The sequence below is a fragment of the Scyliorhinus canicula genome, chromosome 5 (genome assembly GCF_902713615.1).
Source record: "Scyliorhinus canicula chromosome 5, sScyCan1.1, whole genome shotgun sequence".
NCBI classification, from domain to species: domain Eukaryota; kingdom Metazoa; phylum Chordata; class Chondrichthyes; order Carcharhiniformes; family Scyliorhinidae; genus Scyliorhinus; species Scyliorhinus canicula.
Genome location: NC_052150.1, coordinates 176336955 through 176362701, shown reverse-complemented (window position 1 = coordinate 176362701; position 25747 = coordinate 176336955). Strand labels below are relative to the sequence as shown.

The following is a 25747-nucleotide window of genomic DNA, read 5'->3' as shown; positions in this document are numbered from 1 at the left end:
GAGTACACTTTATGCACGTGTGAGTAGAAGGAGAACTCCTTCACCCTCGGCTGCCCAAATCTCCATGGGGCCCCCCCCCCCACCCACCCCCCATCTGCTCCATGAACCCTTTTAGTTCCTTTGCCATTGCCGGCACCCTGCCCGTTTTTGAGCTTGACCGGACTAAACCAGGGTCAATAACTATGTTGAAGTCCCCTCCCATGACCAACTTGTGTGAATCCAGGTCCGGTATCTTCCCCAGCATCCTCTTTATAAACTCCACATCGTCCCAATTTGGCGCATGCACATTTACTAGTACCACCTGCACCCCCTCCAATTTCCTACAGACCATAATGTACCGGCCTCCCACATCTGAAACTATTCTTCCCGCCTCCAACACCACACGCTTATTGATCAGGATCGCGACCCCTCTAGTCTTTGAGTCCAGTCCCGAGTGGAAAACCTGTCCGACCCAACCTTTCCGTAATCTAATCTGGTCAGCTACTCCTGCAGCATTATCACGTCCGCCTTCAGGCCTCTCAAATGCACGAACGCATGTGCCTCTTGACTGGCCCATTTAGCCCTCGTACATTCCAGGTGATAGCCTGGTTGGGAGGCTCATCGCCTCCCTCCCCTTCGCCGATCAGCCATCACCTTTCTTGGGCCAGTCTCCACCCCGCTCCCCGCCCCTCCCTCGTCAGCAGAACATTTTCCCTCCCCCCCCCCCCCCCCCCCCAGTAACAGCACAATGTAAATCACCCCCCTTGATAAGCCTAACATCTGCTCACCCCCCACTACGCTTCCGTGAGCTAGCCCGCCCAGCTAGCTTGGTGGCCCCACCCTTGGCGCCAGACATTCTCCCACCTATTGTTCCCTCCCCCCCACCCTCCGCTCATACACACATATTCAGATGACAAACAATCCCAACACAATTGCCCGGCAGAAAAATAAAGCTAAACAAAGAAAAGATCAAGCAAGAGATCCAGCATCTAAACAAACACGCCTCCATCCCTCAAAATGTAAATTTTAACTCTCTCAGCTCTGCAACTGGCCCCAAATCAATACAGAAGGCATTACAAATAGCGTCCACAAAACCAAAAATTAGAAACTTTTTAAAACATGAACATTGCAGCAAAGTTCCAAAGTTCTCAGTCCGCCACCAGTCCTTTCCTTTTCATGAAGACCAGCACTTCCTCAGGTGACTCGAAGTAGAAATGTTGATCCTCGAACGTGACCCAGAGACGGCCGGATACTGCAGTCCGAACTTCACCTTTTTCTTTAAAAGGGTCGACCTGATCTTCTCTTGGCCACCTCCGCACTCGGGTCCTGATAGATCCGCAGGACACTGTTCTCCCATTTACAGCTCCGTGTCTGCTTGGCCCACTGTAAAATACGCTCCTTATCCAAATACCTGTGGAATCTCACCACCATTGCCCTCGAGGGGGGGGGTCTCCCATTCGCAGCTTCCTCGCGAGCGCTCTGTGAGCTCTGTCTACCTCCAAGGGTCGGGAGAATGCCCCATCTCCCAGCAACTTCTCGAACATGCTCGCCTATGCCCCAGCGTCCGCTCCTTCGGACCCCTCCGGCAGCCCAATGATCCTCAAGTTCTGCCGGCGGGACCTATTCTCTAGGTTCTCCACCTTCTCCAGGAGCCTTTTCTGCTGGTCTCTCAGCATCCTCACCTCCAACTCCACCGCAGATTGATGTTCCTCCTGGTCAGCCAGCACTTTCTCTACTTTCTGGATCGCCCGATCTTGGGCATCCAATCTAAGCTCCAGCCGCGCAATTGACTCTTTAATCGGGTCCAAGCAGTCCCACTTCTGCTTGGCGAAGCCCTCCTGGATAATTTGCATGAGCTGCTCCGTTGACCGCTTTTTCGACAAGCCAGAGGTCCGGTCAACCGCCATGCTTTCTCCCATTGCAGCCTCAGCCCAATCCTTCTCTGTCCGTCTGTTTCTGCCTTTGAGAGTACTTCTAGTTTTTTGAATAAGATGGGAATAGAGGAATACATACCCAGGAAGTGTAGAAGATTGTCGTTTAGTAGGGCAGCATGGTCAGCACAGGCTTGGAGGGCTGAAGGGCCTGTTCCTGTGCTGTACTTTTCTTTGTTCTTAGTCCTCTCCATGCACCAATGTGGGAATTCAGTTCACAATTGCCTCTGTCATCGATTTTTCAAAACAAATCCGGTAAAAGATCGGGGGAAAAGGTCCAAAAGTCAGACCCGAGCGGGAGCCACCAAATGTGCGACTTAATCCTTCATAGCCGCCACCGGAAGTCCCACGGGACCTACTTTTAACAACCACCCGACCTGCGCAACCTACGCCACCCGACCTGCACAGCCCCTGCGACTGATCTTGGCAACCCACACCATTTTTACTTGCCTTTAATGCGACAGGTGAGCCTGCTTGGTCCTCATGATCTCACTCCAATCAGGTTCACAGGAGGAGCGGTAATGCATATATCAGGTGCAGAGCTCAGCCAGTTCCTTTGTGCTGTCTTTATCTTTGTGAGGACGGAAATTCCAACTCGCACATGTAGATCGATGTGAAGGGCAATAGCAACAAAATGCTTGTTTTATTCAGCACTGGATGCTCCCCGCAGACGCTACTCCAGAATACTGACAGCCTTGTGGACTTGTGGCATGTTTTTAATATGATGTCACAGGTGAGGTGCAAAAGTTGTCTCTTAATTTGGAGTCAGCTGTAAGTCAATAACTGACTCTGGGATCTAAAACTCAAAAGGAGTTTTCACCTCACCTCTTCACTTTCAAAATCTGAAACTTCACCTCTGGAAAGTAGCGACAAAACCTGTTGATCTGCATAGCCAGATACGACTGGATGAGACTTGCCAGTCTATTGACAGTTCCCTTACTAGCATTGGTTTATTCAATGAGTCGTAGCACTGTGGGGAACATGCAGTAGTTTTGGCTTTCTACTTGCACTTGCCATACTTTCAGTGACTTTTGGAAAGCATCTATTTCTTCACAGTGCCGAAAACAATCATCATCCTTCCCTTTCAATTTGAGGTTCAGTTCGTTTAGAATTGAAAAGATAGCTGCAAGGTAAGATATAGTTATCATCCAGCTCTCATTTGCCAGCCCTGCATGTAACACACAATGGGCTTTACATCCTGATTTGCATTGGCACAATTAACAAAGCCATACTTCAAGAAATCATCTGTGTACTGCTTTGTTCCCGATTTCAGTTGTTTCTAATTAGTTGTTCACCAGAGGCCCTGCAGCTCTGTTTTAGCTCACACCAGCACTGCTTTGTCCTGCCGTGGACTTGCCTGAGAGGCGCTCTCCAGCAGATTCAGTTGCGTGATCCTGGCTGGTCTGTGTTTCTGGCCCTCTCTTCCTTATACCAAATTACCCATACTTCAGCTCTTCACAGTCATGTTGCTTGCCTGCTGGCAGCTACAAAATGGAGGAATCTTTCCTCAGTGACTTCCTACCCAAAGCTGGATCTATGGGGCGCATGATGTCAGTGTACATGCCGGGCGCGTGACCTGCTGTTTGCCGCCACTTCTGGCGAGAAGACTCCAGCTTTTCGCATTTAAAGGCTGGCCGCATTGTCAACGTTAAAGCCGGTCGCGGCTGTTGGCGATTCTCCCGCAATGCGTAACACCGCGACCGATTGCTCCGTGAATCTTCCGGCACCCGCCATGACCCACCCACGGGTTGTGACCCCCAGTTTGAAAAACCCTGTTTTAAATGATTGAACTAATAATATACAATGGCGTGGAATAAGAAAATCCAAGGTAAGTACGAATTCTTTGTCCTGTGAAGTCTGCTTCACCCAAAGCTCAAGAGTTAACATTCTGCCATGAACTTCCTGCTCGACCACCTGTTGATCTCTACTTAAGTGACCGGGTGGAGGGGGCAGCGGCCGGGTGTAGGGGTCAGCGGGCTGGGAGGAGGGGGAAGATGGTTAGAGGAGGGAGCAGATGGCCGGAAGCAGGGGCCACCTGGTGAGAGGAGGCGTCAGAGGGCTCGACCACCTGTTGATCTCTACTTAAGTGACGAGAAGGAGGGGGCAGCGGGCAGGGAGGAGCGGGCAGCGGGCCGGGATGAGGGGTCAGAGGGCCGGGATGAGGGGTCAGAGGGCCGGGATGAGGGGTCAGAGGGCCGGGAGGAGGGGTCAGAGGGCCGGGAGGAGGGGTCAGAGGGCCGGGAGGAGGGGTCAGAGGGCCGGGAGGAGGGGTCAGAGGGCCGGGAGGAGGGGTCAGAGGGCCGGGAGGAGGGGGTCAGAGGGCCGGGAGGAGGGGTCAGAGGGCCGAGAGGAGGGGTCAGAGGGCCGGGAGGAGGGGTCAGAGGGCCAAGAGGAGGGGTCAGAGGGCCGGGAGGAGGGGTCAGAGGGCCGGGAGGAGAGGTCAGAGGGCCAAGAGGAAGGGTCAGAGGGCCGGGAGGAGGGGTCAGACGGGCCGGGTGGAGGGGGCAGACGGTGAGAGGAGGGGGCAGAAGGGCCGGGAGGAGGGGTCAGAGGGCCGGAAGGTGGAGTCAGAGGGCCGGGAGGAGGGGTCAGAGGGCCGGGAAGAGGGGTCAGAGGGCCGGGAGGAGGAGTCAGAGGGCCGGGAGGAGGGGTCAGAGGGCCGGGAGGAGGGGTCAGAGGGCCGGGATGAGGGGTCAGAGGGCCGGGAGGAGGGGTCAGAGGGCCAGGAGGAGGGGTCAGAGGGCCGGGAGGAGGGGTCAGAGGGCCGGCAGGAGGGGTCAGAGGGCCGGGAGGAGGGGTCAGAGGGCCGGGAGGAGGGGTCAGAGGGCCGGGAGGAGAGGTCAGAGGGCCAAGAGGAGGGGTCAGACGGGCCGGGTGGAGGGGGCAGACGGTGAGAGGAGGGGGCAGAAGGGCCGGGAGGTGGGGTCAGAGGGCCGGAAGGTGGAGTCAGAGGGCCGGAAGGTGGAGTCAGAGGGCCGGGAGGAGGGGTCAGAGGGCCGGGAGGAGGGGTCAGAGAGCCGGGAGGAGCAGTCAGAGGGCCGGGAGGAGGAGTCAGAGGGCCGGGAGGAGGAGTCAGAGGGCCGGGAGGAGGGGTCAGAGGGCCGAGAGGAGGGGTCAGAGGGCCGGGAGGAGGGGTCAGAGGGCCGGGAGGAGGGGTCAGTGGGCCGGGAGGAGGGGGTCAGTGGGCCGGGAGGAGGGGGCAGACGGTCCGGGGGGGAGGGGGCAGACGGCCAGTGGGAGGGGGCAGAATGCTAGAGGAGGGGGCAGATGGTCAGCTGGAGAGGGCAGACGGTGAGAGGAGGGGGCAGACGGGCCGGGTGGAGGGGGCAGACGGTGAGAGGAGGGGGCAGAAGGGCCGGGAGGAGGGGTCAGAGGGCCGGAAGGTGGAGTCAGAGGGCCGGGAGGAGGGGTCAGAGGGCCGGGAAGAGGGGTCAGAGAGCCGGGAGGAGGAGTCAGAGGGCCGGGAGGAGGAGTCAGAGGGCCGAGAGGAGGGGTCAGAGGGCCGAGAGGAGGGGTCAGAGGGCCGAGAGGAGGGGTCAGAGGGCCGAGAGGAGGGGTCAGAGGGCCGGGAGGAGGGGTCAGAGGGCCGGGAGGAGGGGTCAGAGGGCCGGGAGGAGGGGTCAGAGGGCCGGGAGGAGGGGTCAGAGGGCCGGGAGGAGGGGTCAGAGGGCCGGGAAGAGGGGTCAGAGGGCCGGGAGATGGGGTCAGTGGGCCGGGAGGAGGGGGTCAGTGGGCCGGGAGGAGGGGGCAGACGGTCCGGGGGGGAGGGGGCAGACGGCCAGTTGGAGGGGGCAGAATGCTAGAGGAGGGGGCAGATGGTCAGCTGGAGAGGGCAGACGGTGAGAGGAGGGGGCAGACGGGCCGGGAGGAGGGGGCAGACGTGCAGCGAGGAGGGGGCAGACAGGTCAGGTGGAGGGGGCAGACGGTGAGAGGAGGGGCAGACAGTGAGAGGAGGGGGCAGACGGACCGGGAGGAGGGGGCAGACGGTCTGGGAGGAGGGGGAAGACGGCCAGGGGGAGTGGGCAGAGGGCGAGAGGAGGGGGCAGACGGTGAGAGGAGGGGGCAGGGGGCCAGGGGGAGGGGGAAGACGGGCCGGGGGCAGACGGGCAGGTGGGGAGGGGGCAGAGTGCCGGGAGGAAAGGGGCAGATGGGTCTGGAGGAGACGCCAGACGGTCGGGATATGTGAAGTGAGAGGAAAATAAATCAAACTGTGACACCCACAGGAAGGTCATGAGTTGACTAGCTGGTGGGTTCTGTAGCTTTATTTCACTTTCTCCAAACTTAGGATGTTAGTCTCAGGTGCTGGGGAATTTTGAATTTCAATTGTTTTAACATAAGGTTAAATAAAGAAGAACCCCTCCTCCATACCCTCTCCCAACTCTTCCTCCTACTTTGCCTTGGTGGACCAGTATTTCTTTTCCAAAAATGTAGAGTTGATTCCTTTACAATTCATGCAAAATGAATTGTAGTTTTTGAATCTTTGGAATGCTTTCCCCAAAGGATGGTGGAGGCAGGGTCAACGAATATTTTGAAGGCAGAGATAGATAGATTGTGGGCTAACAGGGGGGGTCAAAGCTTATTAGGGGTAGGTGTAATGCGGAATCGGGGCCACAATCCAATTAGCCATGAGTTTATTGGTACGAGGGCCGAATGCCTGACAACTCCCAATTTGTATTTTTCTGAAGTCTTTAAAAGACCTTTTCAAGCATTTGTTAAAAGAAATTACAGATTACACAGTTGTTTCAAAGGGATGACCAAGTTTCCTTTGTAATTTCTTTATTATTTAATCTCTCCTGATCTCAGTCATGGCCAATTCTGGACCCCAGATGCTGGGTTTCACTCTAACCTTGTTGGGAGGCCTGACAATGGCCAATGTAGGTTTCCCATTGGTGGTCTGAGGCCTTGTCAATTACATTAATCTCTGATTGCCAGGCAATCAGAGAGGCGATGGCGACAACATCAGCTTTCCTCCCTTCCATCAGCTGGCTTCTCTGATATCACAAATATCCCCACCAAAAGGTCCAACTCCACCTCCTCCCCTATTTCCAGTTCTTTCCAGCTTTGACAAATGGTCATCCAGACTCAAAACGTTAGCTTCCTTCTCTCTCCACAGATACTGTCAGACCTGCTGAGATTGTCCAGTATTTTCTGATTTGATTTCAGATTCCAGCATCGGAATGTGGTGACTAGGGGCTTTTCACAGTAACTTCATTGAAGCCTACTGTGACAATAAGCTATTTTCATTTCATTTCATTTCACTATCTCGTTCATTAACCGTTCATATTCCGCCCTCCTTTTCCTATCTGCATGAGCCGTGAACGAGATAATCTCCCCTCAGAGCACCGCTTTTAGCGCTTCCCAAAACGTGGCCGCCGAGACCTTCCTGTTTTGGTTCAATCCTGCATAATGTTTAATCACAGCCCGCGACAAAACCCCTCTGTCTGCCAACAACCCCGAATCGAGCCTCCACCTCTGCTCCCATCCCAATCTAAACCTAATCTCCAGCCAGTGGGGCGTATGGTCCGAAATTACTATCCCCGTGTACTCTGCCTCCTCCACCCCAACTAAAATCTCCCGCTCATCACAAAAAAGTAAGTTCCGGAATATACTCTGTACACATGCGAAAAAAAAGGGTTACTTCCTTCCCCCTGGGTTCTTGAAACGCCACCGGTCCACCATACCCATGTTCTTCATAGGGTTTGGTACGTTTCGGCGTAGCCCATTTGGCGCAGCTGATTCGGCGTGGCCGATTGGGCGTCAGGGAAATCATTGGCTGATACGGCGTGGCCGTTTAGGCGTCAGGACATTTCGGCGTCACTTTTTAAAATATTTTTAAAACCTAGTTAAAAAACCTTCATTAAAACGCCGATTTGGCCATGCCGAAACGTCCCATTCCCCTCTTAGGAGCAAAGGTGAAATGGTTCCAAGGTTTTGAATAAACCTGTTAAACCTTGGGGGTGGGGGGGTGCTGTTCCCCTGAACTGGGCCGCCTGTCCGCTTCACCTCGCCGGCTGCTGTCCCCCTGAACTGGGCTGCCTGTCCGCTTCACCTCGCCGGCTGCTGTCCCCCTGAACTGGGCCGCCTGTCCGCTTCACCTCGCCGGCTGCTGTCCCCCTGAACTGGGCCGCCTGTCCGCTTCACCTCGCCGGCTGCTGTCCCCCTGAACTGGGCCGCCTGTCCGCTTCACCTCGCCGGCTGCTGTCCCCCTGAACTGGGCCGCCTGTCCGCTTCACCTCGCCGGCTGCTGTCCCCCTGAACTGGGCCGCCTGTCCGCTTCACCTCGCCGGCTGCTGTCCCCCTGAACTGGGCCGCCTGTCCGCTTCACCTCGCCGGCTGCTGTCCCCCTGAACTGGGCCGCCTGTCCGCTTCACCTCGCCGGCTGCTGTCCCCCTGAACTGGGCCGCCTGTCCGCTTCACCTCGCCGGCTGCTGTCCCCCTGAACTGGGCCGCCTGTCCGCTTCACCTCGTCGGCTGCTGTCCCCCTGAACTGGGCCGCCTGTCCGCTTCACCTCGCCGGCTCCTTCCGGAGAAATGCTGCGCATCCTAGAACTAAGAGCAAGTTGTAAAAAATGTTCCTTCTACTGTCTTGTATTTTTCACCCAGACCGATATTAAATGTCTGCTCATTGCACTAACCTGTCTTTCTGAAGCCTGCCCCGCCCCCGCCGCCGAAAAATTCCTCCGCCGAAAAATTCCTCCGTCGAAAGGGCTACGCCGAATGGGCCACACCGAATCAGCCACGCCAAATTGGCCACGCCGAAACATCCCACGCCGAAACATCCCATCCCCTTCTTCATAAACCCACCAAGCTCCTTTGCCATTCGTATCCTATCCATTGACCTGGGGCTTAATCTGTCTACCCTCGGCTCAAGGACACAATCTTGCTTATCAAAATTGTCACTCCCTGCGACTTTGAATCAAGCCCTGAATGGAAAACGTAACCCATCCACCCCTTCCGTAGCCTAACCTGGTCCTTCACGCGAAGGTGTGTCTCCTGCAGAAAGACCACCTCCTCTTTCAAGCTCCTAAGATGTGCAAAGACCCAAAAATTTTTGACCAATCCATTGAGCCCTTGCACGTTCCACCTTATCAGCCTTACCAGGGGCTTACACCTCCATTCTCCTCTACCATCCGCCATCCTCCCCTTTTGGCTCTACCACCGTTAATTTCATCCTATACCTGGCCCATACAAGATGGCGTCTTTCTCTGCCACTGACCATGTTTCCTCCCCAACCTTGCCTCGTCGCATCACCCTCCCTTTCTCCCCCTATCCACCCGCCCCTCTCTTTCCCCCCCCCCCCCCCCCCCCCCCCCCCCCCCTCACACAGCCAACTTTCTCGGCCTCCTCTCCCATCTCGCTTCCATGCATCAGCATTGCTGCTAGCGTGGCAACTCCTACCCAAAGGCTTCTCCCACTGACCCCCCACCCCTCCCTGCCTCACCTCTCTGTTCTGTGAAGAAGGCTCCCCACTGACCTCCCCTTCTCCCACCCAAACAAAGACTCATCTCGTACCACAGATCACCTTCCCCAAGAACAAACAGAGGAAAAAAAACACTGAGCCCCCCGGGGGGGGGGGGGGGGGGGGGGGGGGGGGCAACTGTCCCCTTACAAACTTTTCTCCCCTGCCTCCCTTTATCATTCTGACAGTTTTTTTTTTTTAAACCACATCAGAGGAAAAGAAAATCTCCCACTCCTCCCGTATTCCCAATTAGTTCAAAGTGCCAGCACCTCAGTCTCCCAGAATAGTTCAGTTCACCCCCAGTTTATGCTCCTTGATAAAGTCATTCGCCGCTTCTGGGGTCTCAAAATAGTATTCCCGGCCTTCATACGTCACCCATAGTTTCGCTGGGTACAGCACCTCAAACCTGATCCACCGTCGATATAGCATAGTCTTGGCTTTGTTGAACCCCGCGCGCGTTCTGCCGGCTCAGCTCCAATGTCCTGATTTATTTGGACCTTGTTCCCCTCCCATTCACAGTTGTGCTTCTCCCTGACCCACCGCAGAATCCTTTATTTCTCCACAAACTTATGGAGCCTCACGATCACCGCCCACGGCAGCTCTACCACTCTAGGCTTCTGCCTCAGAGACCAGTGTGCTCTGTCCACATCAGGGGCCTTATCCAGAACCCCCTCCACCACCAGCATCCTTGAAATGCACCTCGTGGCCCTCGCACCTTGCACTCCAGGCAGGCCCACTGTCCGCAGATTCTGCCGTCTCGATCTATTTTCCTGCTCCTCCACCTTTGCTCTCAGAGTCTTGCAAAGGTCTCCTAAGAGCCTCACCTTAGCCTCCAGTGCCACCACCCGATCGCTGTGGTCCGACATCACCCTCTCAATCGATAGGATCTGCGACCCCTGCCCCTCCAAATGTTTCTCCACCTTCTCCATCGAGCCCTTCAGGGGTGCCACAGCCTCATCGATGACCTTCGAGCGATCCTTCTGCATCTCCTTCCTCTGCTGGCGGAACTCTTCCTTGATGAAGGCCATCAACTGTTCCATCTGTGACTTTGCTACTTGCACTGACCCTTTCTCTTCCGCCATCCTTTCACTAGCTGCTGCAGCACAGGTCATTTTCAACTCCTGCGCCACGTCTTTCACCTTCTGCTGGGTTTGGTAACCAGCAGACATACCACTCCCGGGGGGAACTTCTCCGATATTCAGCTACACTTTTCTGTTGAAGTTGCACCCAATTTTGGATTAAAAGAGCTCTTTTCTTCAATCAGGAGCGGCCCTGTGTGCGACCACTCACACCATGGCTGCCACCGGAAGTCCAATTACATTAAATTTTGCGCATAACGTTTAATTGCTATTTGATGGATCAGTCAGACTTGTCCTCTCTGTCTTTTCATATGTTCACTGTGTATATGTTTTCTGTTGCATTCTGTATTAATGAAAGGTTAGCTACATTTTTAAAAATAATGGACCACTATCTAGGTCTGGTGGAAACTTCATTTTGGTGAGGTTCTTTAAAATCTGAAATAAATTAGAAGACTATACTCTTTTAGTAGGTAAGCTACAGAAAGCCCCATTTAAAAATTATTTTTTATGAAATATGCCATCAGGTTCAGGTAAGACTCACACTTAAGCAGACGATGCAGCACTTTTACTGATGGGTCATTCAGATGGTCTTTGCTTTCAGAATGCAATTAATTTGTTAACCGTACAATTTGAGCTTAATTTTAATTTACTTAAAAATTGGTATGGTGGTTGTTTCAACTCAGATTTTTCAAATCTGGTTCACACTGTTGGGATCTCTCCAGTGAACATAAAGCAGGTGTACAATACATATGTTTTGGTATGCTTAGCAATTCCTATTTACTATATATCATTGCATGCCAATTTCAAAATAGTAGAATTCTCCAAATAATGCATATTTATGGAAATATGAGATGGAAATTTCCAGCCGTTACCATTGGCGGGATCTTCGGTTCCGCCGACAGCAAACCTGTGCTGCGTGTTTCCTGGTGGTTGGGGGGGTTCAAACAATGGGAAACTCTGATAACAGTGCCAGGACCAAACGTTGCTGCCAAGGGCGAGCCACCTCCGCGAAACACCCTGCCAGGGGTGCTGGGAGTTAAAATTCCACCCATCGTCTTCGGCATTAAGTTACCAATTTCACTATTTTTAGAATTGATAATCTAAAACAATTTGTGTTTCTAGACAAATATGCTGACTTCATAGATGCCAACAGAAAAGAGGATCCAGTCGATAGACTCAGGACCTTAAAAAAATTGGTAATTCTCATCCATGACAGTTATAAATTTATAATTTGTAAAGTTAATATCAAACTTGTTGTCTAAATACTAATGTTTTGTTGCTGCTAAAACTTTTAGATCCGTGATTTGCCAGATCATCACTATGAAACACTAAAATTTCTGTCGGCACATCTGAAAACAGTAGCAGAAAACTCTGAAAAAAATAAGGTATTTCTACTCAAATTCCATCAGTACTTTGAATGCTTTGTATATTTGTAAACATTAAGTGAAAATTAGGAAAGGTGTGGGCTAGGGACTTTTCATAGTAACTTCATACTTGTGACAATAAAAGATTATTATTATGTTAGTCATTTTACCTCCAAAAAAATAAGGTTTTGACTTGAAGCGGTGATTGTCAACACTAATTCTGAAGAACAGCAAGAAGTTAATATTTAAAATCTGAAATGATGGCGAAGGCATTCATTTGTTTGTTATTAACTCAGTTTGTAATGTCACAGCATATATCTAGGTATATCATCGTAATTCATTGTTACTAATGAAATTGTAATTGAGAAATGTGTTCCTTGACAGCGGTATTGCCCATCATTAATCAAAGCTATGATAGTGCTTTCATGTAGCTTGTTGCTTTGAAAGATGTAAAACTGTTGTGTCCTCAGATGGAGCCCAGGAATCTGGCAATTGTATTCGGTCCAACCCTTGTCAGAACATCGGAAGACAACATGATGCACATGGTTACCCACATGCCAGATCAATACAAAATAGTGGAAACGCTCATACAACATGTATGTTTTGTTTATTTGTTTTGCTGCATGTTACAGTTGGCATTTTCTGAAGATCATTTGTTTGAATCAGCAAATAAATTGCAACAAAAATTGATTTCCTTTTTCAGTATGACTGGTTTTTCACTGAAGGTGGTGATGAAAATGCAACCGTAAGTAGCAATAATTTCAAGGCATACCTAAAGATGTACAACCGACCAAACTGGAACTGATGTCAGTCTCATTCAGTATCCTTATCTATGATAATAATGGTTTTAGTAACATTTCCGGGTGACTTTCCTACGTGTTAATATATTTTTTTATTATACATAAGTTTATTTTGTTGTAGTTTTTAATATAACATACACACACGCACACTAGTCCCCCAACACCTGCATTTACAAGGTTAAAATCCTATGCTGTTGAAATTTGCTGGTTTAATATTATGCAAATTAGTCAATTTAAAATAAATGAGATCTAAAAATAAACGATGTGCTGGAAATTCAAAGGTGCAATGCTATTGTTTGTTGAGATAATGACACCTAAAGTAAAACTGTGCTAGAAAAGTTAAAGAAGCATCTGTTACAGTTAATATTCCAAATTTGGATGGGTTCTCCATTCCAGAAAGATATTACTTATCGTTGAAAAAACAGACATGTCAAATGTTTTTTGTCTTATACTCATCGGGACATTCACAAGCATAACAAATGTAAAGGAAACAACCCTTTAAATTTGGTATTCTTGTAAATGTCCTGGGAGTGGAAGATGAAAAACTACATTTCTTTTTTTTTCAAATTTCTGTCCTACAAACAGCTAAGAGATATTAATACCCCGATATTAAACTTGCACCTTTAAATGCAATAGCATATATTTTGCAAAGCTGGTTTTGTGTAAAGCAAAAGGATGAGGAAAGGTTTTATTAACTCTTGATATCTACATTATTTATATGAAAATTATGAATGCCGAGTAAAACGAGTTTTATTCAATGTGAATAAATAATAAATTGTGATATTTAAGGGGCTACTAAAATGTGTTTGTTCTCCTCCACGCGTTACGAGCTGAAATCCAAATGAAATCCCTTGCTGCATATTTTTAAGCCATGCTTTCATCTTTCACCATCAGTATTAATTATAAATGTGTGTGCTTCACTGTGAGAGAAAAGTAAGCTCTTTTAACAGACTGTCATTATATTGGAAGAATTTGATTCTTGCCTTTCACGTTTTGGAGTTCTCTGTTGTTTTTGTGACTGATTCTGCATTTAAATTCTGAATTAGGTACAGAAAACCTCTCCCAATTTAGAGGAAGAGGAGAGAGGGGATCTCCTACTGGATCCTGCGAATTTCTCTAACTTCATTTCATATATTGACTTGTAAATGGATACCTGTGATTCATGAATATTATTGAAACACATTAAAGGATACAAAATTAGCTGAAGCAGATAAAATTTATAGTAATTATAATAAAGTTGAGTTTAATTCAAGTGCCTCAGTTCTCCGCAAAATCATAAAGCACCTTTTTAAGGAGTGCATTTTTGATGTTACTTGTAGCATACCCAACATTGAGTTTAGAGAAAGGAGCAAATATGGTTCTAAAATAAAACCCATACATTGGAGGTTGGAGAAGAATGGTAAATAATTATGGCTATATACTTTTAGCCACCATCTTAAAAGTCACAGCTGTATTAGTGCCTTGTAATCAGCCCAATACTTTGGCACCATTAAATAATCGCAAAAGCCATGTTAAATCTTAAATTATTCCCCAACCAAGACAAAGCATGGGTGAGCCGCTTGAGAAATAGCACATCAATCCTTCTTTCTGTCTTGCTTCCTAGAGACTACTGGTGTTGGTAAATCTGAATATTCAGTGCGTCATTGTAACCATGCAAACTGTCAAGACTCTTGCAGGCTAATAGATCTTATAAATGGTATGCTGAAAAGGCATGATTGCTTTCAGTATTAAAACCAGTCCTTCCAAACTAGCGATTAGAATCACCACTCTGATCTCCTACATGGAAAGGAGGAAGAATTAATAAATATTGAACTTGATACAGTTGATACATCTGGGCTGGAGAAGTTGTATTTTTGATGAATTCAGTGCCAGCTTTTCAAAAACGACAATTTGAAATATTTTGGAGATCAAGGGTAGATAACAGTGTGGATTTCTATTTAACCATCAGAATTTGAGGTGGGTTTGTGTATTCTCTTTGCAAGTAATGGATAGATTTAACACATGGCACTCAGTCTGGCAGAGTGATCACATTTCCTCAAATTGTGATTTGGTTTGATATTCAATATCTGTGCTTATATCTCTATTAATGTTATTACTCCAAGGGAATGAGTTTGCAAACTGTTGATCCAGCTTATACAATAGATTGCAAATTCCAGTAAAGCTCTTGCCCACTTCACACTGCCATCTTCTGGCTGATTGATCAATTTATAAAAAATTTGATCTAAAATGTGTATCTTTCGTTTTTACAAATACATACTGTTACCCTGAAAATCGAGTTAAACTATAGAACACAAATTTCATTTTCAGACACTTATTTTAAACAGCGTTACCAAAACTCGGCAAACGGTGTTATGCTACTGATTGGCAATGTGTTATTAATTGTTAGAAATCATATATTTTGTTACCATCCTTAAACCTTCATCTTCGTATAATAGGGAGAGTTCTGTTTGTCAAAAGGGAATTGATGCTAACAAAATTCAATACTAAACTCATCAAAGATGTTGAAGTTGTCTTAAAAACATTGAGGAAAGGCCACATGGGTTTTGGACGATGAATGCCCCAGAGAGACATTATGACCCCATCCAGCTGCCAATTTAATTAATTATTCATAGTGAAATAAGCATTCAAGGTTTAGTTATTACTATTAAAAACAAACAATGTACCTTTTTCAGACCCTGGCTCGGGCATTTCATTGATGAAGATGTGCTAGTAAATTGCATTTTTTCCATACTGACGCATGTAGAAGTTTAGTGTTCATTGGACTTGGGTTACTGGTGTGTTTTTTTTCCAGTAAAAGAAAAACAGCTTTCTGATCTTCTTACTCTTGTGAATGTAGACACCAGTCCAGGAAGAAAGCACAGTTGATACACAGCCAGTGCCAAACATAGATCATTTGCTAACCAACATTGGGAGAACAGGAACTACTCCGGGAGATGTTTCAGGTAACTGCCTGAACAAGACACTGCAGAGTCCGGTTACAGACAGTGTCATTGTTACTGACCAGCTTCCTACAGAAGTAGACAGTTCAAGATTGAAATGCTTGTATTTGCCCATTCAAAGTTGCAAATACTTGTAGTGGGGAAAAATTGCTGTATTTTGTGAAACGACTATAACCTCAAACTATTTACTTAAATGTTCAGAGCTATAATGTTTCTTGGTTATCCATGAATACAGTTTGTTTTTAAAAGACAAATGCTTTATATAGTACTGTAACATCGATTTCTATATATCTATATATATATAAATATATAGTGTGCTGTGCACATTTTTAAGTTATTAACCATAGGACTGAAATGTTTTCAAGAACCTCAATTTTCATTTTGAATATGGTGGCATACTTTATTGATTATTATTGCAATGCTATCTGAAAAATTAGCTTAAAATCTGAAAAGTATAAAGCTAAGACTTCATTGCTGGATGCTTGTTTTTTTGTACTTTTGTCTGATTTTATTTGTGGAACCGTGATGTGTGAATGTGTTAGTTGGACAGTATCACTTTGTTGTCATATCCTGGGGCTGGATTTAAGTTGTCAAATCTGCACTTGGGTTATTAATGCACTCTGCCCATTCTCCAACCTGTTGTAACTTAACTGAATCAAATTACTCTTATTTTGGACTGACAACTTCACTGGGTTTAAATAATTTAAACAAAACATGTAACTCTAAGGCACTTTAAAATGTTTCATTAATTTAGTTATATGAGATGTGCAGTGATTCTTTAAAGTAAGTTATCCAACGCATAATTAAATGCACTTATAAATGTTTGGTTCAAGTAATGTGACCCCTGCTTGAGTATTTATTATCAGAAAAATAGAGAATTTATATATGCCAACATGTGCAGGTTTTGTGACCGTATTCTATAAATTGTTATTAAAATTGCACAATCATTTGTACTTTAGTGTGGTAATTTGGAGTTTATGCTGTGCCTTTTTATCTTCTGACCTTACTTTTAGTATCATTAACCTACGCCTGGTTTGGAGGATGTTTCTGTCCATTAGTGTGAGCTTGTCATCCTACTCACTGTCAAACTAACTAACCCAGCATGTTCTTTTCGCAAACTTGTCAACTTTGTCGCATAGCTCCTGTCTGAGTGTTAAAGGGTTTTTTCCAGCATTTACACTACTGATCTTGAAACAGGCGAAGTTGGAGGAGTCTATCACACTGTGATGTCACTGATGGATTCTGTGATGTCACTGATGGACAGCTGGAACTGTAGGAAGGAGGAGGATTGTTGCCCTCATTGTAGCTGCCTAGTCTGCAGAAACCCCCGTTTCTTGTAAATGGAAAGTTATCGTCTGTGATGTAAATTTGCTGTTACCATTATTTTAAAAAGACCAATACTACTTTCTTAAAGTCTTTCTGCTGTTTCTTATCATTTCTGAAGCAGACCCTGAGGAGAAATAGCATGGTATGGTCTATTAGTTTTTATAGTCATGTAGCATAAACCATGTTTCAAAAGGGGTGTGGCTGGGGGCTTAGCTCTTGGTCTGTATATAACAGACTTGCAATGTGAATTGCAGGACTAGTTTTAATCTACTAATAGTTTTAAAATATTGAAATATACTTTAAAAAAAAAAAAAATTTGGAATTTTGCTAGCCCCCTTCTGCCCCCCCTCATAATTTTATAGCCTAAGTTGTTGGCCCATAGTAATTCTCTTTTTGCAGCTTTCATTCTACATTTCATCATGCCCCTCTTGTCAAATTTAAAATTCAGATGCTCCCTTATGGATTATAAATAACTCAATTGAATTATCTGTTATAGTTTCAATACAAATAAAATTAAGTAGATTATTCTTTTTGTATTTGTGATCTGTGCATTTTTCAATTTACAATTGCTTACCTAATGGAGAGTAATCCATGCAAAGTTTCTTTTGGAGTGACATCTTATAGTTGTAAACCCCTTAGACTGTTTACATGTCTTTGTGTAGATGTAACTTGGAAAATAGTGTATTTAGGGGATAGGAGGAATGCCTTAGTATTAATAATGCACATAACAATCACAATTAGTTTTCAATAAAATGAAAGAATGAGTTCTGCAAATGGATACAAAAATAAATTGTTTTAATATGTACCAATGTTTAATTAGTATTATCTGTTTCTTTTAAAGAGAACAGGGTCCCTTTGCCATCCCTCTCATTGAGCTGGTTTTACCCACAATTTCACAGCATACTTTCATGGTGGTGGCTGTCTGTGCTGCTTTTCATCTCAGTGAGCTATAATTCTCCACTCTGTGCCCTTTTTCTATTGCAGTCATACAATTTTCTGAATTATAATTTTGCTTCATAATTACAGTGAATATTTGTGTTCTTAAACTATGTGTAATACAAAGGTTATACTATTTTTCTTGTCTCTTACAGATTCAGCCACTAGTGACTCAGCAAAATCTAAGGTGAGAACTTTAACTGCTAAACGATGTCATTGAAACCTATTTGCTAATTGGCAGTTATTAAAATATAAAACCATATGATAGGAATGGCTTGAATTTTTATTTCACAATTTGGATAGCGCTCTTAAATAGTTTTTCAAATTGTAATGATATTTCATAACTTAGCTTCAGCAATGAAACATAAAATTACTTCATGGCTATTATGTAGCATTACTTGGTTTTACAGAACAATGTTTGTTCAAAACAGGAGGCCCCATGACACCATTCAATGAGGAGCAGTGGGATTCTCTAGTGCCCAGGCTAATAATTATTTCACAACCAACATTGTTAATTAAGATTATCAGTTCACTTATCGAGTTGTTTGTGGGACCTTGCTGTGCATAAGATGGCTTGTGCACTTCCCTATATTACATAGGCCGGTTTAGTTCACTTGGCTGGACAGCTGGTTCGTGATGCCGAGCGAGGCCAACAAGTTGGGTTCAATCCCTGGCTAAGGTTATTCATGAAGGCCCACCTTCCCGACCTTGCCCCTCGCCTGAGGGGTGGTGATCCTCAGATTAAATCACCAGTCCGCTCTCCCTCTCAAAGGGGAAAGCAGCCTATGGTCATCTGGAACTATGGCGACTTTACTTACTACTATTACAACAATGCCAATGCTTCAAAGAAAAAAACTCAATTGAGTTAGAAGCATTTTGGGATGTACTGAAATCATGGAAGGTGGTAGGTGAATACAATTTTTCTCATTATACATAAGCACATTGCGCATTCAAAAATATCTCAGTGCATTTTACCTTATTTAATGGTTATTATGTTGCATTAATTGGTTTTAAATATCAATGTTTGTTCAAAACATCTTTTGCATTAGAGTGACAGAACATGTTCAAGCAGTATTACCTCTGATTTTCCTTCATACTTGAAGATGGTCTGGATTGAGAACTGAATGTTCCCAAGTTAACCTTTCAGTTGTTCAAACGTGTTCTGCCATTCAGTTAAATCATAACTGAACTGAATCTCTATTACCTTTATTCCTTGATACCCTTACCCAGTAAAGATCTATATACCTCAATTGACCCAGCACCCACAATCGTCTGGGACAGTGAGCTGTAGATTTCCACAACCCTTTGCATGAAAAAGTGTATCCTCATTTCACTCCTAAATAGCTTAATGCTGATTTTTAATATGTCCCCTTCTGGATTCCCCCAACAGAGGAAATAGTTTTTCTCTATCAAGCTCATTGAATCGTTTTATTATTTTAAACATCTTGATTATTTCACCCCTCAACTATCTAAACTGAAGGGACCACACACAGGTTTATGCAACCTGCCCACGTAATTTAACCCTTCAGTCCTGGCATATATATCTAGTTTCTCTCATGTCCCCCCCTGAGACACTGACAATTGGACCCATCTATTACTCCCTTGAATCTATTCCAGCCAGATGCTGACTAGTCACCTTCTTGTGACAGCTGTCACTCAATTGGGAACTGTTCAACTTCTGAGTCAGAAGATTGTGGGTATAAGTCTTATACCAGAAATTTGAGCAGAACTTGACAGCCCAGTGCAGTATTGAGGGACTGCCATAATGTTGGAGGTGCCGTCTTTCAGGTGAGATTTTAACGGCACGTTTCTCATGTTATAACAGTGACTACACTTCAAAAGTACTTAATTGGCTGTAAAAGTCCTTTGGGACATCCTGACATCGTGAAATGCATGATATTACTGCACATCTTTTTCCTTTCCTGATCACCATATTTGCTGATAATGTTAACAGCTCCCTGTCTGTGGTTACTGACCCATATCCCTTACAAATCTGCCTTTAACCCTGACCATTTTAAAATTTAATCTTGATTAAAATTGGTCGATAGCAAGGGCGGAATTTATTACCCCTTCCTAATTGATCTTGAGGAGGTGGTGTTGAGTCACCTTCTTGAACTGCAGCAAGCCACATAGTATAGGTATACTATAATGCTGTTATGGAATGCAAGGATTTTCACCCAGCCTCAGTAAAAGAATAGGAATTCAGTTTCAAGTCAAGTTGGTGTGTGACTCGGAGAGGAACTTGTAGGTGGTGATATGCTGTTACAATCCCAACTGATACTGGACTAGTCAGATCCTAGAGTGAAATCTGGCTTAATAGAGCCTCACTTTTTTTTGAAGAAAGTGTGGAGATAAGATTCTGAACAAATTCACAGGAATCGTTGATGAACCTTTAACAAAAGGAATAAAATATTTATTGAACAAGAAAAAACAGACAAAACAGTTGGAAAGATCTCATCAAAAACACAAGAAAATAATTCAAACATTCATGATTTTCTCATCGCAGCTACATCTACAGAAACATATAAATTTGGAAAGATAAAGCAAGGTACCATATCTATCGTGGTATCTAATATTCAGGGTAAGTATGTGTTACATGTGCACTAACTGGCAAACTGTGGTCAACAGTCCAAAGTAAATGACACATGCGACCAAAGCAGATACTATGGATTTCTCAACAAGCCACCCACACTGTGTGCTACCACTTGGACGGCTTCAACAAGTATCCATCTCCAGCATTTCAATCTCACCTTCTGAGATTCCGTATGTACTCAAACTTCACATTTTAAGCACAGTTTCAGATCTTCGGTCATGCCACTGCTCCAAAGGGTACCGTTGCCCTTGGAGCTCACAACACAGAGTCACCAACCTTTGGCTGCCAACTTGGGTCTTTATGACTTCTTTTGAGCCTACTTTGTTTCACGCCTGCGCCCCATAGCTCTCTCTGCTTAACTCTGAACCTATTGGTCTGCTCCTTTCACTCAACTTTGTTTTCTATTCTGAATGCCCATCCCTAATTGCCCTTGAACTCAGTGGTTTGCCAAGCCATTTCAGAGGGTATTTAAAAGTTACAAATAAGTCAGACCATGTTGCAGATTTCCTTCCCTAAAGGGCATTAGTGAACCAGATGGGCTTTTAAGACAATCAACATTAGACTTTTAATTCCAGATTTTTTTATTGAATTCAAATTTCACCATCTACTGTGGTGGGATTTGAATTCTGGTCTACGGAGCATTACTCTGGATTACTAGTCCAGTGACTATGCCACTGCATTTCCTACTTAACAGAATCTGTTTCTGATGTCTGTTCTTGTTCCTTACCTGGGACCTGTTAATACCTCAAAGAACAAGAAAAAAGAACGAAGAACAATACAGCACAGGAACAGGCTCTTTGGCCCTCCAAGCCTGTACAGTCATGATACCAACCTTTGCCAAAACCCTCAGCACTTCCTTGTGCCGTATCCCTCTATACCCATCCTATGTGTTTGTCAAGATGCCTTTTGAACGCCGTTAATGTATCTGCTTCCAAAGCCTGCCCTGGCAACGCGTTCCAGGCACTCGCCACCCTCTGCGTAAAAAGACTGCCTCGCAGATCTCCCAAACTTTGCCACATGGACCTTAAACCTATGCCCCCTGGTACCTGCCCATCCACTCTATCCATGCCCCTCATAATCATGTAGACCTCTGTCAGGTCACCCCTCAACGTCCGTCTTTTTAATGAAAACAGTCCGAGTCTATTCAGCCTCTCCACATAACTGAAACTCCAGACCGGGCAACATCTTGGTAAACCTCCTTTACACCCTCTCCAAAGCCTCCACATCCTTCTGGTAGTGTGGCGACCAGAATTGTGCGCCTCCTGTCCTGTTCTCATTGTCCTCCTTCCTGTGTCCTGCTCCATGGAACACCTCTGCGACAGTGCTCCTCTTCAAGACCTGCAGTTCTGATTCACCTTTCTTCTTTTCCTTCTGCACATGTGCGCAGAACTGGTCCTGCTCTAATGACCTAACAATGGATGAATTGTCAATCTGCTTAGATTGAGCTGTAGCTCCCTAAATCAGAACTCTCATTCTGAACTCGAGGTAAGTATTGGAGTTTGTTACTGTTCCATTTCCCAGCTGCACATGTGCCGAAGTCCTGATGCCCGCCGGGAGCTGTAGCTCCCTAAGTCCGAACTCTCATTCTGAACTCGAGGTAAGTATTGGAGTTTGTTACTGTTCCACTTCTAAGCAGTAGAGGTTGCAAGTTTAAAAGGTGGTGTCATGCCTAATTTCATTCTTGTCTGCCCAGTCATAGCTAGACAGTTTCTTCCTTTTCTCCCTCTTGCACCATTACCTTGATCATTCTTGTCTACCCAGTCATAACTAGACAGTTTCCTCCCTTTTCCCCCTCATACACAAAGATCTGCCATGGACTCTTCCTATTTCTCATATACATACTACCCTTAGCAGCAGTGTCTGAAAACACATTGTCGAATTCCAGTATTCACTGGTGATATCCATCTCCACCATCTGACTTGACCAGGGTTGGCAAGCTGTAACTAGTGGAGTGCCACGGGCATCATTGCTGGGGCCTCAACTATTTACAAACTATATCAGAGACTTAGACATAGGGACCGAATGTATGGTAGATACATTTGCCGATGGCACCAAGATAAGTAGTAAAGTAACTTGTCAAAAGAAGGAATAGAGTCTGCAAGTGAGTGTCAAAGATTTTGCAGGTAATTTTAATGTGGGAAAATGTAAATTTGTTCATGTGAGCAGGAAGAACAGAAAAACAGTCATATGCTATTTAAATGGAGAGCGATTGCAAAGGTCTGAGGTACAAAAGGATGTGGGTATCCTAATACGTGAATCACAAAGTTAGTAGGCAGGTACAGCAAGCGATTGCAAGTGGGCAGCACGGTAGCATTGTGGTTAGCACAATTGCTTCACAGCTCCAGGGTCCCAGGTTCGATTCCCGGCTTGGGTCACTGTCTGTGCGGAGTCTGCACGTTCTCCCCGTGTGTGCGTGGGTTTCCTCCGGGTGCTCTGGTTTCCTCCCACAGTCCAAAGGCGTGCGGGTTAGGTGGATTGGCCATGCTAAATTGCCCTTAGTGTCCAAAATTGCCCTTAGTGTTGGGTGGGGTTACTGGGTTATGGGGATAGGGTGGAGGTGTGGGCTTGGGTAGGGTGCTCTTTCGAAGAGCCGGTGCAGACTCGATGGACCGAATGGCCTCCTCCTGCACTGTAAATTCTATGATTCTATGATTAGGAAGGCTAATGGAATTTTGCCGTTTATTGCAAGGGGAATGGAATATGAAAGTAGGGATGTTTTGCTGCTGCTGTATAGGGCCTTGTTAAAACCACATCTGGAGCATTGTGTGCAGTTTTAGTCTCCTTATTTGAAAAATGGTATAATTGCTTTAGAAGCAGTTTCAAGAAGGTTTACTCGACTCATTTCTGGTGTGAAAATCTTACTTTATGAAGAAATATTGAACAGGTTAGGCCTATACCCATTGGAGTTTAGAAGAATGAGGGGGATCTTATGGAAACATACAAAATCCTGAGGGGACTTGATCGGGAGGATGTGGGGGAAACCTCAATGAGAGAACACAATTGAAGAATAATAGGTCTCCTTTTGAGACTGGAGGTAATTTTTTTTCAAGGATATTGTTAGTAGTCTGGAATTTTCTTCCCAGAAAGCTGTGGAGGCTGAGTCATTTAGGTAGATAGATTTTTGATAGATAAAGGAGTCCAGGAATATGGGAAGCAGACTGGAAGTGGAGTTTAAACCAGAATCATGATCTTATCGAATAGTGGAGCAGGCTCCAAGGGCTGACTGGCTTCACAATAAGTCCTATTTCTTATGGCTCCTCCGTCTCTGATTTGCTTCACTGCTGTCCAGTACTAGATAAAGCGAGGTTTCCTCCAATTAAGTACTTAAAAAAAAAAAAAATTCATTTGCTGGATGTGGGCATTACTGGTTACACCAGTATTTATTGCCCATCCCTTGTTTCCCTTCAGAAGGTGGTGGTGAGTTGCCTTCTTGAACCGCTGCAGTCATTAAAATGTAGGTATACCCAGTGTTCTGTTATGGAGGGAGAATCGCTCGTCGGTGAATCATGCCAGATGCTCTCCCAGCGATACTCCGCTCCCGACCGGCCGATTTCCTGACGGGCATAGTTCTAAACACGCATGGCCAGTCGGGACTCTCGCACAGTGGCTGCGGACTCAATCTGCAGCCGCCCTGTTAGGGGGCAGGGGGACCCAGCACTGGGGTGTGGCCTTATGGACGGCGAGAGCAGTGATCGGGCTGGTCCGATTCAGGTGCGTGGGGCCAATCAGGGGGACCTTGTTTCTTCGTAATGGTCTGCAGTCCGAGTCCGCCATGGCGATTGGCGCGGCCGCACGCAAGCACTTACTCAAAACCAGAAATGCGGGAGCCCGTATCTGCAGCGAAAGCTGTGTGAAGCTCCCCAGGTCCCTGCTAGCCCCTTACAGGTAAGTGAATTGCTCTTTAGTTTTTGCACAGGAGAGTGAAATGCCACCTTTTTTACGCCGGCCTGGGGACATAGCCCCATTTTTGGACAATCCAACCCAAGATCTTTGGCAAGCAGTCAGTTGAAACCATTGACCTGTTCCATCATTTGTAACAGTTGCTTGCACATATTTACAATGTAAATTTGTTCAGTTCAATCATCTTAAGGCTTCATTGACCGTGTTCCAGGTAATGATTGCTTTGTTCAATGTACCGCTCCCTGGGCTGATACATAAGCGATTCTACTTGGGGCTTTTGCAAATGACTTTGCATAACCTCACTTCAGTAAAACTGGCATAGTATTGAGCATATTGTGGGCATATTTTCTCGAGAGTGATCTAGAGTTTTGGCTGGAGGCACGATATTTACAGGGTTAGACTCTATTCAATCGGAATCATGTATACCACTGTGCCGCTTGGGGAAAACACAGGTACAAAACTATTCAATTGTGCACAACCCATGTAAAGGTGCCGACAGACCTAAAGAACCAAAACGAAGGGCCCTCCAGGTAAGTTTTTTTTAAAAATTAGGTCATCTTTAGACTTTTAATTATGAAATAGAAATTTTATTTTGAGATTCATCTCATGCCTGTGTGATTTGCATTTCAAGTTATTTGCTGAAGAGAAAGATAAATAATTTTGGGAATAATTGCTTTTTTCTTTTTGGGGAGTATAAGGGAAAGCAGGTAAAGAAGATACCTTTAAATTGTTATATATTCATAGGCATGAAGCTATAATAATTGGATCAGTTTCTATTATACTGGGTTTTTATTACTAAATATGAAGAAACTGCATTAATAAGACATTACCCAAACTGGTGCCTGTTCTGTTATGTGGTAATATACCAATGAATGTCATGTTATATGAGCACCTCATGTGTATGATTTTAAAATATACTTAAAATAGTAGTATGAGAAACTAGTAGCTTCACTGAAATTACTGATTATATAGAATCCTTGTATATTTAAGTATCCACATTACAAATATGTTGTATATTCACAAGGGTTAAAATAAAGTCCATAAAACTTTGCTGTGGCCTGTACACTTCTAATTTTCTCTCTCTTTAACTTTGCTTCCTCTTTGCATATTTTTATTACATTGTATGTCAACTTTTTCCCCATCATTCCTACATCATTATTTTAAAATAAGAACTGTATAAAAAATTGTCACTCTGCAATTGCATCCTCCAGCCAGTGGCAACACTATAATACCTCAATTTTATATTTCTCATTGTCTCAGGCTTTACTGTAATTCTTATTTCTCTGTTTTCCAAATCTCAACATGTGTATTTGTTTAACGATAGTTACAACAAAGCATCAAAAGGCTGAGCGTATGATTTTGAAATGGAAATGGAATTAGATTTTCAATACTCTGCTCCAATTATTCCTTGCCCTCCAATCTCCACTTGGTCTTTGTGCAC

General features: G+C 45.5%; 1 protein-coding gene across 4 annotated transcripts in view; it reads left to right on the top strand.

Moving 5' to 3' along the window:
• The window catches only part of LOC119966446 (rho GTPase-activating protein 21-like), a 310278-nt gene that overhangs the window by 275222 nt on the left and 9309 nt on the right, over positions 1-25747 (top strand). For all 4 annotated transcript variants that reach the window (XM_038798135.1, XM_038798139.1, XM_038798136.1 and 1 more), the window contains 6 exons: positions 11571-11644; positions 11744-11833; positions 12283-12408; positions 12516-12557; positions 15449-15554; positions 17969-18000. In XM_038798135.1, coding sequence (XP_038654063.1) covers positions 11571-11644; positions 11744-11833; positions 12283-12408; positions 12516-12557; positions 15449-15554; positions 17969-18000 — 470 coding nt within the window. The remainder of the gene's footprint in view (positions 1-11570; positions 11645-11743; positions 11834-12282; positions 12409-12515; positions 12558-15448; positions 15555-17968; positions 18001-25747) is intronic.